Genomic DNA, 13,286 nt, shown 5'->3' with positions numbered 1-13,286 from the left:
TTTTTTCTTCTTTCACGTGCGTTGTATTCAAAGTCGTCGTCCAACAATACTATATATTTTTTTGGAATCACCTCATCCCTTATGGAGTTTGTTTAATTCTTATTTGGAAGTTGTTAATTGATATTATAATTTTGAAAATAATAGGCAATAAACCTAATATTTATTTTACACCAAATTTTAATTTGAAAGAAAGCGGCTCAAAAAAGCAAATACAATACCATATGATGTCTTTTTGAATATATATATATATATATATAATGATGAGGACATTCCACCAAACGTCGTCAATAATATATGGCAAATTTTTGGTCTAAAAAATAAGGACCATCCTGCCGCTCAATCGTTTTTCTTAAATAACACATGATCTTTTTTATTTATTTATTATTTAATGAATTTTCAGTTGAAGGACAACCATTTAAGGGGAAAGGCCACGTCTTTGACCCATTGAATTAAATTATTATCATCTTTTATTTATCTTTTTGAATTTCATATAAAGTTAATGACAATTATGACAAGCAAGTGAAAACTTGTCTATATTCTTTTAATAATATATTCTCGTTCTAAGAATTTTTTACATCATTTTAAAGTTCTAAAAAAGATAAAATAAAATTTTTCTCAATAAAACATATTTTTTCAATACCTTTTTAAATTCATGTAAAAACATAAATATTCATAAATATATAGGATGTAGGTAGTAAACATTGCATTTTCTTTTTCATACGTAGTAAATATATAATATTATTTTCTATAAATTTTTTTTAACAATCTACCCCTGTTAATTATTACTTTAGCTTTTTATATCATATTAAAAAAACACCAATTAAACAAGAGTAAAATAAAAAATCCGTATAATATAGTTTGAAGAAAAACTTTCAAATGTAGTGATAATAGTAAACGGGTTTCTCTTATCGAATTGGGCGAAATTTGTCCGATCATTATTTCTTTAGTTTAAATGTCGATGTATTGATGCTAAAATAATATATTGTTTCCCTAAAAATTAAGACACTCCAAGCTTTCTAAAATACTAGTTATTATGCAATCGCGTATGTACGATTATCATTATTGATGGACTAAAGTGTAATTTGACAATTTATGAAGTGATTAAATTGATATTTAAATTGTTGAAATAACAAAAATAAAAAATAAAAGTGTGTGTTGAAATTTAAAAAAAAAAAAACAAAATAACAAAAAACAAATGTGTAATATTAGTACCATACAAGGGTAAATTTGGAAGAAAAAATTGATGTCCTCTTATGTAGTTACTATTAGGTGCTCAATCTTAGGGGGGTGTATTCATTCTATACTTTCAAAGATTTTTAATGACATTTTTTTAAATGATGGACTTTTGTGGAGTTGATAGATTTTTATTGACTTTTGTGGAGTTGATAGAATTGTAAAACAAATTTCATACTCTTATAGACTTTTTTTCAAGATTTTTGTAGACTTTTGTAAACTTTTTCATATAATTATGTGAATTTTATAGTTTATAATTGTGATTTATTTTTTATTATTTTTTTTAAATAATTATTGGACATAGATAACCTCTTCAATTTTAAATTATTATTTTTATTTATGAATGTAAATGAATTTTACTTACTTAAAAGTTAAATCAATTTAATTTGTGAAAAACGACAAATGAACTATCCAATTTATTGAAATCAAAATTTCAATTCTTTATGTCAATTCAACATATTAATGAATAATATTTTATAAGTTCATAATAAAATTTTATTAAAAGAACACTCAAAATAATGAGTAGTCTTTTATAAAAAAAATATAATCATTACTGACAATTTGATCAACATCATTCTACATTCCATTGGTTATGATATCCCTCCATGCATTAGCATTTGCTCGTTGTTGTTTTTGAGTATTAAATAACTGATCAAAGTCGTCACCTTCATAAACTTGTGCTGATGAAGACAATTGAGCTTCATTATCTAGTTCAATTTGAAATTCATCAAATTGACACTTCTTTCAAAGAAAATTGTGTAATATAGCACATGCCAATACAAGCCCTGTTAGGGGTGGGAAAAAATACCGAATTTTCGGTATACCGAGATTACCATAACAAAAAAATATTGAATTTATCGAATTTAAGTATACCGAAGATTTTGATACGGTACGGTAACGATATCCAATTTGAAAATTTTGGTATATACCGAAATATCGGAAAAATATACAAAATTTTAAAATATATTATATTTTATAACAATAAATTATAATTTTTTTTAAATATAAGGTTTTTTTGGTTCGGTATACCGAAAATTTTGGTATAATATCGGTATGAATTTGCTTATACAATAATTTAATATATAGATTAACTAAAATTAAAGAAAATAATTAAAAATAAAATGTTATATAATAATTAATAAAAAATTTAAATTTTAATTATGTTTTAAAAAAGTACAAATAAAAGAAAAAATAAATAGATGAGAAAAGAATGAAAGTTTGTATTGAATTTGGGAGATTTCTCAATTAAACGTACATCCAAATATTTAGGTTGAATCAAAGACTTTTGTTGACATTTTATTGTTGTACCTTAGGCTATAATTCTTGTACTTAATAGAATTCCATAAAGTCATTAAAAGTCTATTGACATTTTGAATACCTATAGACTTTTGTAGAGTTTTTAAAAGTCCAGTTTGAATACCACATGACTTTTTAAAATTCTACAAAAGTTTACATTGAATACCACTAAAATTTTATGGAGTATATAAAAGTCTAGTTTGAATACCTTTAGATTTTTAAACTCCATAAAAATCATTAAAAGTATATAACCAATACACCACCTTAATAAAATAGAATAATGATTATTTTACTCGCAAAAAATTCCTCAGAGGTTTGTTTGTGGAAAATAAGAATGAGTCATGATTTTGCTTTGATTTCTTCCTCCAAATCAAACGATCTCTCTTTTCCTTGTATATAAACGCCTCCCTCGCGCAATCCCCAGAGAAAATTCCAACTCTCTCGGGTTTCTGGTTTCAAGACAAGTCATTTGTTTTCTGTCTAATAATTAATTTGTAGTATTGGATATATCTTCTTCACTGGATGTCCGTACGGTAAGCCAAACCTTCGACATGGGGGTTTTATTCAGAAATTTCAAGTAACATATAGAATCTCAGGGCTGATGTGAGTTTCAGATTGGATCTGCTACTCTCACCATGCCATTCCCATGGAAGAAGGTGAAGAGTGCGAGAATTTCTCGATTGCTGAACGATCATCTGCACAAGTCTCAGAATGGCTCCTCGCTTGTGGTGGAAACCGGGTTTCCGACATCCCTAATCGATCTATTCATCAAGAATCGAGACAAGTTGCTAAAATCATCCAATAAAAAGCGTGCATCTTCTTTATCTGTACCGTCCATGAATGATGATGACGATCCGGTGATTGCAGGATCACCTACTCTTTTACCATCTCTTCCGCAGTCACCCTCTCGTATGAATTCACAGGTAATTGCAGGATTGCCTTTAAATTGTTCTTCTCCCTTGCGAAGCGCCTCGATTTTGCACTTGCTTTTGGGTGTGAATGAAATCGATGAGGGAGATCGTGATGGCGGTGGAGCTGAGAGGAGGTGTTCTGTTGAAAGGGTTGTGGATGCAAAAGGAGTTATCTTGGTGGCAGTAAAAATATTTTTGGTGGCTGTTTTGGCGTTAGGGGCAAAGAGACTAACATTAGGAATTACCATGTCTGCGTTCTTGTTGTGTTTCCTTGAGTGTGCAGGGAAACATCTGCGTGAATTGTTGAAGCCATGTTCAAAGGCTAAAGGGTGGTTGACATCGATTGTGCCAAAGGTGCGGAAATTAAGATACAAGGATGATAGAGTAGACCAGAAGAAAGGTGGTGCATCGTTGTGGAAGGAGCGGCAAGAGGGATTTACGAGACCAGATCCTTCTTTAAAGTGCTGTGAATCAAGGCATCAGACTCGAAAGATTGAAATCGAGAAACCAAATCAATATCCGATTACTTTTTTTGATGAAATACAACCAGAGAAGGAAATAATGGAGGATTCCTGTTTTAAAGGGAGATTGAGGAATCAGGAAAATGACTCAAATGAGGTGGTGATTGGGAAAGAAAAGTCTCTCTTTGAAGTGGCAAAACTGAGGAGAAAATCACGGAAAGATAAAATAAAATCAAAGATGAAGTTATTTGTTCCAAAGAAATTTCGGAGTTTAAGAAAAGAACACAACTTTAGAAGGCTAAAAGTCGTTCAAGAGGATAAAGTTGCCGTGTGTGAAGAACATGGAACAGAAGGATGCGTGGATGAAGGGGAATCAGAGACTACTAGCAGATTATCATCTACTTCAAGCGGAAGATTCAAAGAAGAAGATGTCATGGATTCAATTTATGCAGTTGGTGGTTTGCGGGAGATTGATGAGGAAGTAGCCACAGACAAGGAAGTGGGGGGCAAGGAAACAGAATCTGCAATGAGTTGGAGTTACTTCGTGCTCTGTTCTACTGTTCTTATTGGACTCATTGGGGGTCGTGCGTTTGCACTCTTGCTCACCTTATCGTGGTTTCTTGTGTTGAAATTAAGCAAAACAATGCCTAGGTACAGAGAGGTGATCAAGTCTGTTGATGATAGGTCTGGTTAGAAATTTTGAATCCCTTTTCTTACAGAAGCTTCTGGTTTCAACTTCTTGTTCTTTTGTTTTTTTTGTTTTCTGTTTCTTTGGATGTGCTCTTTCGACTTCAGATGGTTATTCAACCTTTTGTTGGGCACTGAATCGGGGTGTTGTGGCTTTCACCTGTAAATTTATAGATAAAAGGATCATAATGTTACTTATTCGAAAAGTTGCTATAGTTTTCTAGTATGTGTTTCTTTTTTAATTTTAATGGACAGTTCTTTACATCCATAACAAGTACATTCTCCGCTTACATGTTGGTTCTATCTTAGTTTGATTGGGAATGTAAATTCATAATGAAACTACATGAACTTGTGTTTATGGTTAAGGTTGGAAACCTGTGAGATACCATCACGCCATTGTTGTAGTAAAGTTGCTTTATTTGCCTTTTGTTTCCCCATTCCTTCTTCCGCTCTTCCCTAGATTATAGGTTTTAGTTGCGTCTTAGTGTTTGGCCTTGCTTTTGCTGCTCTATCTGCGTGACTGCCCAACAATACAGTTGTTGACAAGTACCACAAGAGAAATCTTTTGCGTGTAATTTTCATAGGTTTAATTTTGATCTTTCCCCTGCACAAATTATCAAACAAACGGAGTTTCTCGTGATAGTGACAGTGGCACTGCTTTTTGTTTTTCTGTTTTTACAACGGGGGTGGGGGTGGGTGATTATCTATTACTATATGCATATGTTGTTGAATGCAAGTACTGTTTCTCTGCAAACGAGACGCCCGTTGGCGAGTTCTGAATTCAGGTTGCCCTTGTTGTTTGTTCTTCATGTTAATGTTGCCCTGAGTGGACCCTTGAGTCCATAAGTGAGAAGCTGTCCCTTTCTATAGGGATATTGAATATTGTATCTCTAAATTACCCCTTGAAACTCATGGGGGAAAAGGCAAAAAGATTTCGTTGAAGTCGACGAAAGCATTCTCTACATTTCAGATAAGTGTGATTCTTTTAAGTAAAAAAATGGCGAGCCTCACGGGCCGTTTAGATGCGACCTTCGCAGTTGACCGTGCTCCACGTTTAACACACTAGACTAGATCTGGTTCTTGTTCTTATTATACATACATAGGAATAGGATAGGGATATAGATATGTATATACAAAATATTGTCAGTTGTTAAATTATGGCTTAGTTTAATTAAGATTTATATTTTTAAGTGATTAAAAAATATTTAGTTAGTTCCCGCGCATGATCAGCTTAAACTTGGAACTCAAATAATTAGTATAACATCGTTTGACTGACTACTCTATCAGATGAATTAAAAAGGAAACTATAATCCGAAATGTAAACATTTAAACAATCTGAATTTTACATTAGCATGCAAATTAAACATTGCGTTCATATACGTATGTTGGTCTCCTCAATTTATGAAATAAATAAGAGAAATATGAAATTAAATCGAAGGATCATGTTCAAGTTTCATGCATGTGTTTACTTATTGTCATGTCGATCGAATATATTATAATATATTTGCCATATAATTATATGACGCTTGCAGCTTGTTGATTACCGACTTGTCCACCTGGAAAGCCTTGGCCAAAACGTGGACTTTTATAGGCGGATTCGACCCGAAAATGGCGTTGGCAATAGCTACCACACCAGGATTTTGACTGCTCAAAAAGGCCATGGTGATAGCATTCCCTTGTCCGATGTTTTCTTGGAAATGAATAAGCCCGAATGGGAAGACAAACACATCACCCTTTCGAAGTACTTTGGAAACGAGACGGTTTTCGGGATCTGATGTCACGAAGCCCGCGAGTACCGTCCCTTCTAGCACAATGAGAATCTCGGAGGCGCGTGGGTGGTGGTGGGGTGGGACGACCCCACGAGGGGCATAGTCGACTCTTACCGTGGAGATGCCGAGGGTGTTGAGGCCTGGAATTTCGTTCACCGTTGGTCGGTTTATGAAAGATCCCAATGGATTCGAAGTGTTCCCTCGTACTTGAAGGCCTCTGAAAAGAAAGTGATCTGCGGTCACTTGCTTGGGGTCTAGGCAAGGAAATCCGTTCACTCTAACTGCAAGACATTATACACATTAACCACAAAAATATCAGGAGCGCATAATTAAACAAATTACTCATAAATTATTACCTGTACTTTTGAAGTCGGCAACACAAAAATCTTGAAGGGGACTAGGCTCATGGGCTTGGGCTAGGGTACCAAAAGTTAATGCTAAGAGAGTTAGGGTTAGCATGGAATTTGCCATCTAATTATGATTCCTACTACTGCAGATTGTAATGTATTTGATGCATGCTGGGATACTTTCTTAATATATAAGATAACAATGAAAAGACAAAGTCAAATCTACGGGTTTTTTTCCTTTGCACAAATGAAATAAAGAATATTTACGTTACACTTGTTTTAACCAAGGACAAAGATTATAACAATTGATTAAATTGCCAAGTCTAGCTACTATGCATGCAACGACCCGGTTAAAATATTTCGTTCAACTACACAAATGGATTTGTGGCAAATTATATATAATAATTATTATATTATGGACTAATAGACAAATTAAACATGCATGAACAATTCTAAGTCTTCACTCGACCTTTTCAACTTGCTTTGGTCATGTAGTAGAGGTTCCATTTGAAGATTAAAACTAATCGGGGACATGCATTTGGAAACGACAAAACTATCTCAAATGCAAAATACAAGGATAATTTTGTCATACATTTTTATAACCTACATTTTGCCAAAAATTAGTGCATCTAATTAAAAATACTATCTCATGATTCTTCTGGGAAGTTATGATTAAAAGGCCCACAAATGGAGAGCCCATTTCGGATGGAATATTCTGTGCAAGTATCGAGCTGTACACCAGCCTGGCAACCGAACGCGAATGTTTTGGCCGATTCCCCCATATCAGCGGTCACGATCTTTTCAAAATATAATGCTTGCTCGTGATTCTTCTTCTATTTTGAGAATTCCATAGATTTCCTTTCAAACAATTGCACTGCACTGTGCTTCAACTTCCTCGCCGTGAGTGAGACTGCTCTCGGCTGAAGTTCAAGATTTGATCGGCATTGTACTACTGGGTTACTTTCCTTTCTCGTGATCTGTGGTTTCTTTCAAAGTTCTAGCTTTTCGCTTTTCTGATTTTTTAGATGTTTTGTTAGGGAAAGGGATAATGTTAATGTGGATGGCTATGACTACTAAATGCTCTAGCTTTGAATGTTTTGGATTACGTTATTTTTTTCATCTACATTCGATGCTAAAGTTATTTACTCGACTAAATTTCGTGAGTTTATGTTCCATTCTTCTTATGTCGATCTATTCAACTACTATGAAAATAACATGTTTTCTCTTTACGATGGAAGTGGAACAAGTCTTCCTCTCCATACTAAAGATTCGATAGCATTCAGAAGATAATTTGAAAAACAAAACTATATAATATGACATGAAGTTTATTGATATTATTTCCAATCCATTGCCCTTTTTATTTGCTTGATTGATTGGTGTTCGTCACTTCCGGCTGTTTAGATCTTACGTTTTAACTTTATTAACAGTAATAAATTGAGGAACCAAGATGGTTGTACAGGGATTTACTGTGGACTTAGATAAGCCCCTTGTCTTCCAGGTAACTGATGTGTATATCTCACGCCTTATTTTTTCTAAATAATGTTTGTGTGATCTGGCTGTCTCAAAAAGACCACTTTTGTCAACATTTCACAGGTTGGGCATCTTGGCGAGGCTTATCAGGACTGGGTTCATCAGCCAATTGTGGGCAAGGAACCTCGATTCTTTGAAAACGATATTTTGGAGGTGTAATTCTTTTTCTTTGTTGCTTAAAGGACACTGGTTCTTTATCATCGTTCTCGAATTAATAAGATGTTTATTCTACTTCAAACAGTTCCTGACAAAGAATGACTGGTGGGTAATTCCCCTTATTTGGCTCCCAGTGGTCGGATGGTCCCTTTCGATCGCTGTTAGTATGGGAAATTCAATCTATCAGTTGTTCCCGATGGTAGCGTTTGGCATTTTTGCCTGGACGTTGCTAGAATATACTCTGCATCGATTCCTTTTCCACATTAAGACAAAGAGTTATTGGTTAGTTTGCTCTTGCTCCGTCTCTTGATCCAATTTGGTTTTCCTGTTGCACGTGCTGTATCAGGAGCTTTATTTTTAAACCCCTATTGCTACTCGAGACTCAAATTTTGCTACAGTTTTCCCTTTCTCGTGTTATCTCTCCGTTAAATTCTTTCTTTGCAGGGGCAATACACTTCATTATCTACTTCACGGTTGTCATCATAAGCACCCTATGGACGGTTTGCGACTTGTTTTTCCTCCTGCTGCAACTGCTATTCTCTTGGTGCCTGTATGCGTTTCATCCTAACTTTCTTCTCTACAATCATTTTGCAGTTCAACCAAATTTATCACCTAGTGGCTAGTGGACTAGTTTTATTCATCTGTATGTGAGTAAAAACTGTACTTTTAAATGATTCAGAAATAAAACAAGCTTTAACGAATACAATTCAATGTAAACTGAAGTACGAATCCGATAAATTTTTTTGAATTTGTGGTGTCGGTTTATAAATGTTTTTACTTGTTGATTTTCCATGTCTACCTACGTGAATTGCAGTTTTGGAACTTGATAAAACTCTTATCTACTCCTTCCACTGCTCCTGCATTTTTTGGTGGTGGTCTTCTTGGCTATGTAATGTATGATGTAACTCATTACTACTTGCACCATGGGCAGCCAACCACTAAAGTATCAAAGGATCTCAAGGTTTGTTCATATGATTAAATCATCTTATTAGCGGTCATGGGATTTTCAAACGATTTATCATTTTTCTGCAATGCAGAAATATCATCTAAATCATCATTTCCGCATCCAGAATAAAGGCTTTGGCATCACTTCCTCAGTCTGGGACAAGATATTTGGAACCCTACCACCATCAAAACAAGCTCAAAAGAGTTAGATAATTTATTCTTTAGACTCATGTCATGAATAGTTAGCAAATTCCAGTCAAGCTTTTCATAATCACCATTTTTTACTCAATCTTTCGTGTATGTTGTTTCTGAACAAGTTTGGAATGTTGATCATGTGCACACTTCTGTGGGAATTGTGTTAGTTATTTGTTGTTTGGTTGAAATATCAAAAGTTAGCATGCACCAAAAATATATGCAAAGGTTTATGTTGGGATTTATGCCAAAAATATGCAGCACACATTCTGCGGAAGCAGAATTTTTAAACTGTAATGTTATGTCTTATTAATGTGTTCTAGTCATGCCTCCCATGTGTTGCCAGATTATTGTCAAGAATTTCCGTTTATATGCTTAAAACAGACTTTCTGTTTGCCATTATCACCTACATTATGAGCCTGCCGTTGAGTTTTACGCACTCTTGATCTATGGCATGATATAATTTTTTAATAGATTTTGGTGTCCCTAAAATAAAGGGTGACTTTGCATTTTGCTGTGAATTGTTCCGTGTTCTTCCTGTCACACCACCATCTCTAAATTTCGAGTTTCTTAACCGTAAAGGTTTGGAATAAATCAGAGAAGAAAAATCAAATTCTAGTGAGCTCATTCGCTAATTCAGTCGTGATACATATGGCACATCAGAAATTGCAAGCAAAACATTTATCTTATGTGCTTTTGAACAAATATTTATAGAGTAGAGTTGCAATCAAAATCTTGGAATTTGCTTGGCCAATGTTGTTCTGTTCTTCCGATAGACTCTTCCCTTGATTGTAAAACAGTTGTAAAGAAGTTCCCTGGATCAACAGGACTTCCCTTCTGCCAGTGTTTTGAAGTTCCCCGTGAAGTATTTTCTTCCCCTACCGTTACTTGTGAGTAATTGACAGTTTCGGGCTAATTGATCAACTGTTTTACAATCAAGGGTTCTTCCCCTACCGTTACTTGTGAGTAATTGACAGTTTCGGGCTAATTGATCCCTGTATGTTTACAAGTTCTGTTCCTTGTCGATCCAGATTCTTGTAGATTCTGAAAAAGACACGACCGGTCGAACTCGCACCAGCTTGATTTTCCAGGCGATAATGATTCTAAAGCTAGCTAACCACCCCTCTCTGATAGCACAGAACAATTCTTCACCCATTGTTACTCGATCAAGAATTCTCACATTTACGTCTATGAAGTACGCGTCTATGATGTTATCTGCAGCTAGGCCATATTTCCTGAGCATTGTACCAAACTCTCCTCCACTGAAGTGGCCATCGATGCCTACAGTCGGGCATATTCCGGAAGGGAATCGAAGAAGATCACCATTCTTGGCTGTACTATAATAAAGTTCCCCGACTATTGCACCTGACTGAACCCACGCTGTTTCATCTTCCAAATCTACGCTGATTGAACGAAATTTGGTAAGATCGGTAAATAAATGGGATATGGCAGAGGAATTAAAGGCCAACATATATCCTGAAGAAGATGGATGGACATGCAGTGAGCAAAATCTTCTTCGTTTGCAAAGCAAATTTTCCAGGAAATTTAAAATCGATCAAGAATAGAAAAAGGGGCTGGTTGTCGTACTGCATTTCCAAGTCAACTAGTTTGCAGAATTTAAATTATAAATTATTTTTTCCAAGATTTTTCAGGCTTCTGTGACAGTTGAACGGTGAAGATAAGATCATTCCAACAAATGAGAAGAAATTTTCGGAGAATTCAATGTCGGCAGCTTGCACACGCTGATATTTAATGGATGTATACATTTTCGATGGGAGGGAGAAGTTTTCCTTTGACAGGAGCTGTAATTTTTCTATTTCTCGATCATTTATAATTTTCATGTAAAAATGTACTTTCCAACATATATTTTTCTCTAAACCAAAAGTGCGATTCATATGATTTAAAGTCGGAAGCTGCTTATTTTTCAATTATTTCAACTTTGAAACAAAAGACAAGTGGTAAGCAAGTAAGCAGCAATATTTTATGAAACCAACATGGAGACTCGCTGATATACCAGATCCTAAGTGGTAGATACTGGAAAATATCCATACTTGTGGTCCCTTTTAACAAATATATAGAAGGCCAATGTTTTCTACGAAAATTGTTCAAGGATCTTGACACAGTGGAGGCATCTGATTAGTTACACCAGCAGGGGAATACTCTGTTCATGCCTGAAAAAGTTACCCGGATCAACCCGTCTCTTCACTCCTGCCAATTTTTTGAAGTTTCCCTTGAAATATTTTTTACCCCAAACCACATGTGAATGGCTGATATTATGATTCTGAATGTCGACTCCTATATCAAGATCCCTATAGTTTATGTAGGCAGCTCGTGGAGAGCTTGAAACATATGGTTCCATGTAATTGTAAAGCTCTCTGATCCAGTTCTCATGTTTCTTGGATTCGGTATCCTCGTTCGCTACCCATTTCACCAAGTATTGTATGTTGAACAGATTTCCTTTTCTGTGCGGGAAAGGCAGTTCAGATTCTGGGATTTCCTCCATTCTTCCTCCGAAGGGATCCATTATCAAGAATGCTAACTTTTCTTGCAGAAATCTTTTTCGAATCCCTCCAAATGCATTCTCTGGTATGGATTTCTCCGCGAAATCTGATTTTGCCTTGAAGTAGCTCTTAAATTGGATGGTTCTATCCAGTAAAAGTTCCAGGGGGTCACTTTGTTGATATCCAGTGAAGTACATGACAGATTCTATCCAACTCATTTCACTACAATTTTTTTCTGTTAAGCCTAATTCTGGGAAGCTCTTATTCATCAATGGAATTAATTCATTTATTGGTCCCAGAAATAGAGAGTTAAACAAAACCTCTACCACTTTCTGCGTCGCTTTGCCATCTATATCTGAACCTTGAATCACAACTCTGATGAATAGATCTTCCGGCAGCTTAGTTGCTATCTGTTGCCATTGATGGACAAGTCCTACACCTTCTTGATTTAAAGTCTTGTGTAGTGTAAAAACGGTCACAATCGGTGGAACTCGAAACAACTTGATTTTCCAACCAATTATTACCCCAAAGCTACCTCCTCCACCTCCTCGAATAGCCCAAAATAGATCTTCCCCCATTGATTTTCGATCAAGAATCCTTCCCTCTACATCCATGAAAAAAGCATCAATGATGTTATCTGCAGCTAGGCCATATTTTCTGACCATGGTTCCTATACCCCCTCCACTAAAGTGGCCTCCAACACCCACACTTGGGCATACTCCTGCAGGAAATCCAAGAACTCCACTCTTCTTAGCGATGTTGTAATATAACTCACCAAGCGTTGCCCCTGACTGAACCCATGCTGTTTCCTTCTCCAAATCAATGCTAATGGAACGGAGATTGATAAAATCAATTATTATAAACGGTGTTTTGCAAAGGAACGATAGGCCCTCATAGTCATGTCCACCGCTCTTGACTCTGATTTGCAAACCATGCTTCTTGCTACAAAGGATGGCTGCTCTGATTTCATCAGCATCGTATGGTGTGATTATGAATCTAGGTGTAGAGGACGTCGAGTTTAACCATCTGGGATTTTGTTCCGCGGATTGCAAGAGATTGAAATATGATTTAGAGCTTGGAGGGTGTATGTATTTAAAGGATTTAATGTATGTTTTAGCAGAATAAATTGACATGCACTCGACAAATTCTTCATGTTTCGCATCACAAAATGCAAGGAAAAATGAAAGCAAAAGCAGGACTTGGACTGAATGAGAGATCATCATTCCGATCTCTCTTAGATTACTGTATGTGCAGTTTA

The 13,286-nt window shown here is 35.4% G+C and overlaps 4 protein-coding genes across 7 annotated transcripts; 2 read left to right on the top strand and 2 right to left on the bottom strand.

Moving 5' to 3' along the window:
- The first annotated feature begins 2,865 nt into the window (after nt 1-2,865).
- On the top strand, nt 2,866-4,831 carry LOC142518859 (uncharacterized). The gene has a single exon (XM_075621685.1). The coding sequence runs from the start codon at nt 3,165-3,167 to the stop codon at nt 4,593-4,595; it is 1,431 nt and encodes a 476-aa protein (XP_075477800.1). The 5' UTR covers nt 2,866-3,164; the 3' UTR covers nt 4,596-4,831.
- A 746-nt stretch (nt 4,832-5,577) lies between these two features.
- LOC142518284 (putative germin-like protein 2-1) lies at nt 5,578-6,864 on the bottom strand. Its single transcript, XM_075621037.1, has 2 exons — nt 6,714-6,864; nt 5,578-6,638 (listed from the first exon to the last, which is right to left on the bottom strand). Exons 1-2 carry the CDS (start codon nt 6,826-6,828, stop codon nt 6,082-6,084), a joined length of 672 nt encoding a protein of 223 aa, XP_075477152.1. The 5' UTR covers nt 6,829-6,864; the 3' UTR covers nt 5,578-6,081.
- A 569-nt stretch (nt 6,865-7,433) lies between these two features.
- Nucleotides 7,434-11,303, top strand: LOC142518283 (dihydroceramide fatty acyl 2-hydroxylase FAH1-like). 4 transcript variants are annotated; one of them, XM_075621034.1, is made up of 9 exons: nt 7,434-7,650; nt 8,132-8,202; nt 8,298-8,387; nt 8,476-8,672; nt 8,835-8,940; nt 9,205-9,351; nt 9,428-9,539; nt 10,328-10,392; nt 10,559-11,303. In XM_075621034.1, exons 2-9 carry the CDS (start codon nt 8,152-8,154, stop codon nt 10,868-10,870), a joined length of 1,080 nt encoding a protein of 359 aa, XP_075477149.1. In that variant the 5' UTR covers nt 7,434-7,650; nt 8,132-8,151; the 3' UTR covers nt 10,871-11,303. The 4 variants fall into 4 exon arrangements, with proteins under 4 accessions (XP_075477149.1, XP_075477148.1, XP_075477150.1 ...); XM_075621033.1 differs by having other exon boundaries at nt 7,435-7,660; XM_075621035.1 differs by lacking the exon at nt 10,328-10,392 and having other exon boundaries at nt 7,442-7,660; nt 10,559-10,726.
- Nucleotides 11,304-11,575: 272 nt separating this feature from the next.
- On the bottom strand, nt 11,576-13,286 carry LOC142518282 (berberine bridge enzyme-like 22). Its single transcript, XM_075621032.1, has one exon. The coding sequence runs from the start codon at nt 13,249-13,251 to the stop codon at nt 11,668-11,670; it is 1,584 nt and encodes a 527-aa protein (XP_075477147.1). The 5' UTR covers nt 13,252-13,286; the 3' UTR covers nt 11,576-11,667.

Source organism: Primulina tabacum, chromosome 11 (assembly GCF_025594145.1).
Source record: "Primulina tabacum isolate GXHZ01 chromosome 11, ASM2559414v2, whole genome shotgun sequence".
Classification (NCBI taxonomy): domain Eukaryota; kingdom Viridiplantae; phylum Streptophyta; class Magnoliopsida; order Lamiales; family Gesneriaceae; genus Primulina; species Primulina tabacum.
The sequence above is the reverse complement of the archived record's forward strand: the minus strand, read 5'-3'. Positions and strand labels throughout refer to the sequence as shown.

Bases quoted from the DNA above. Each gene is read 5' to 3' on its own strand.
- LOC142518859 (XM_075621685.1), top strand. From the start codon at position 3,165: ATGCCATTCCCATGGAAGAAGGTGAAGAGTGCGAGAATTTCTCGATTG.
- LOC142518284 (XM_075621037.1), bottom strand. From the start codon at position 6,828: ATGGCAAATTCCATGCTAACCCTAACTCTCTTAGCATTAACTTTTGGT. The intron at 6,639-6,713 runs GTAATAATTTAT...AATGTCTTGCAG, and splicing joins TGCCGACTTCAAAAGTACAG to TTAGAGTGAACGGATTTCCT.
- LOC142518283 (XM_075621034.1), top strand. From the start codon at position 8,152: ATGGTTGTACAGGGATTTACTGTGGACTTAGATAAGCCCCTTGTCTTC. The intron at 8,941-9,204 runs GTATGCGTTTCA...CGTGAATTGCAG, and splicing joins CTGCTATTCTCTTGGTGCCT to TTTTGGAACTTGATAAAACT. The intron at 10,393-10,558 runs GTATTTTCTTCC...TTGTCGATCCAG, and splicing joins GTTTTGAAGTTCCCCGTGAA to ATTCTTGTAGATTCTGAAAA.
- LOC142518282 (XM_075621032.1), bottom strand. From the start codon at position 13,251: ATGATGATCTCTCATTCAGTCCAAGTCCTGCTTTTGCTTTCATTTTTC.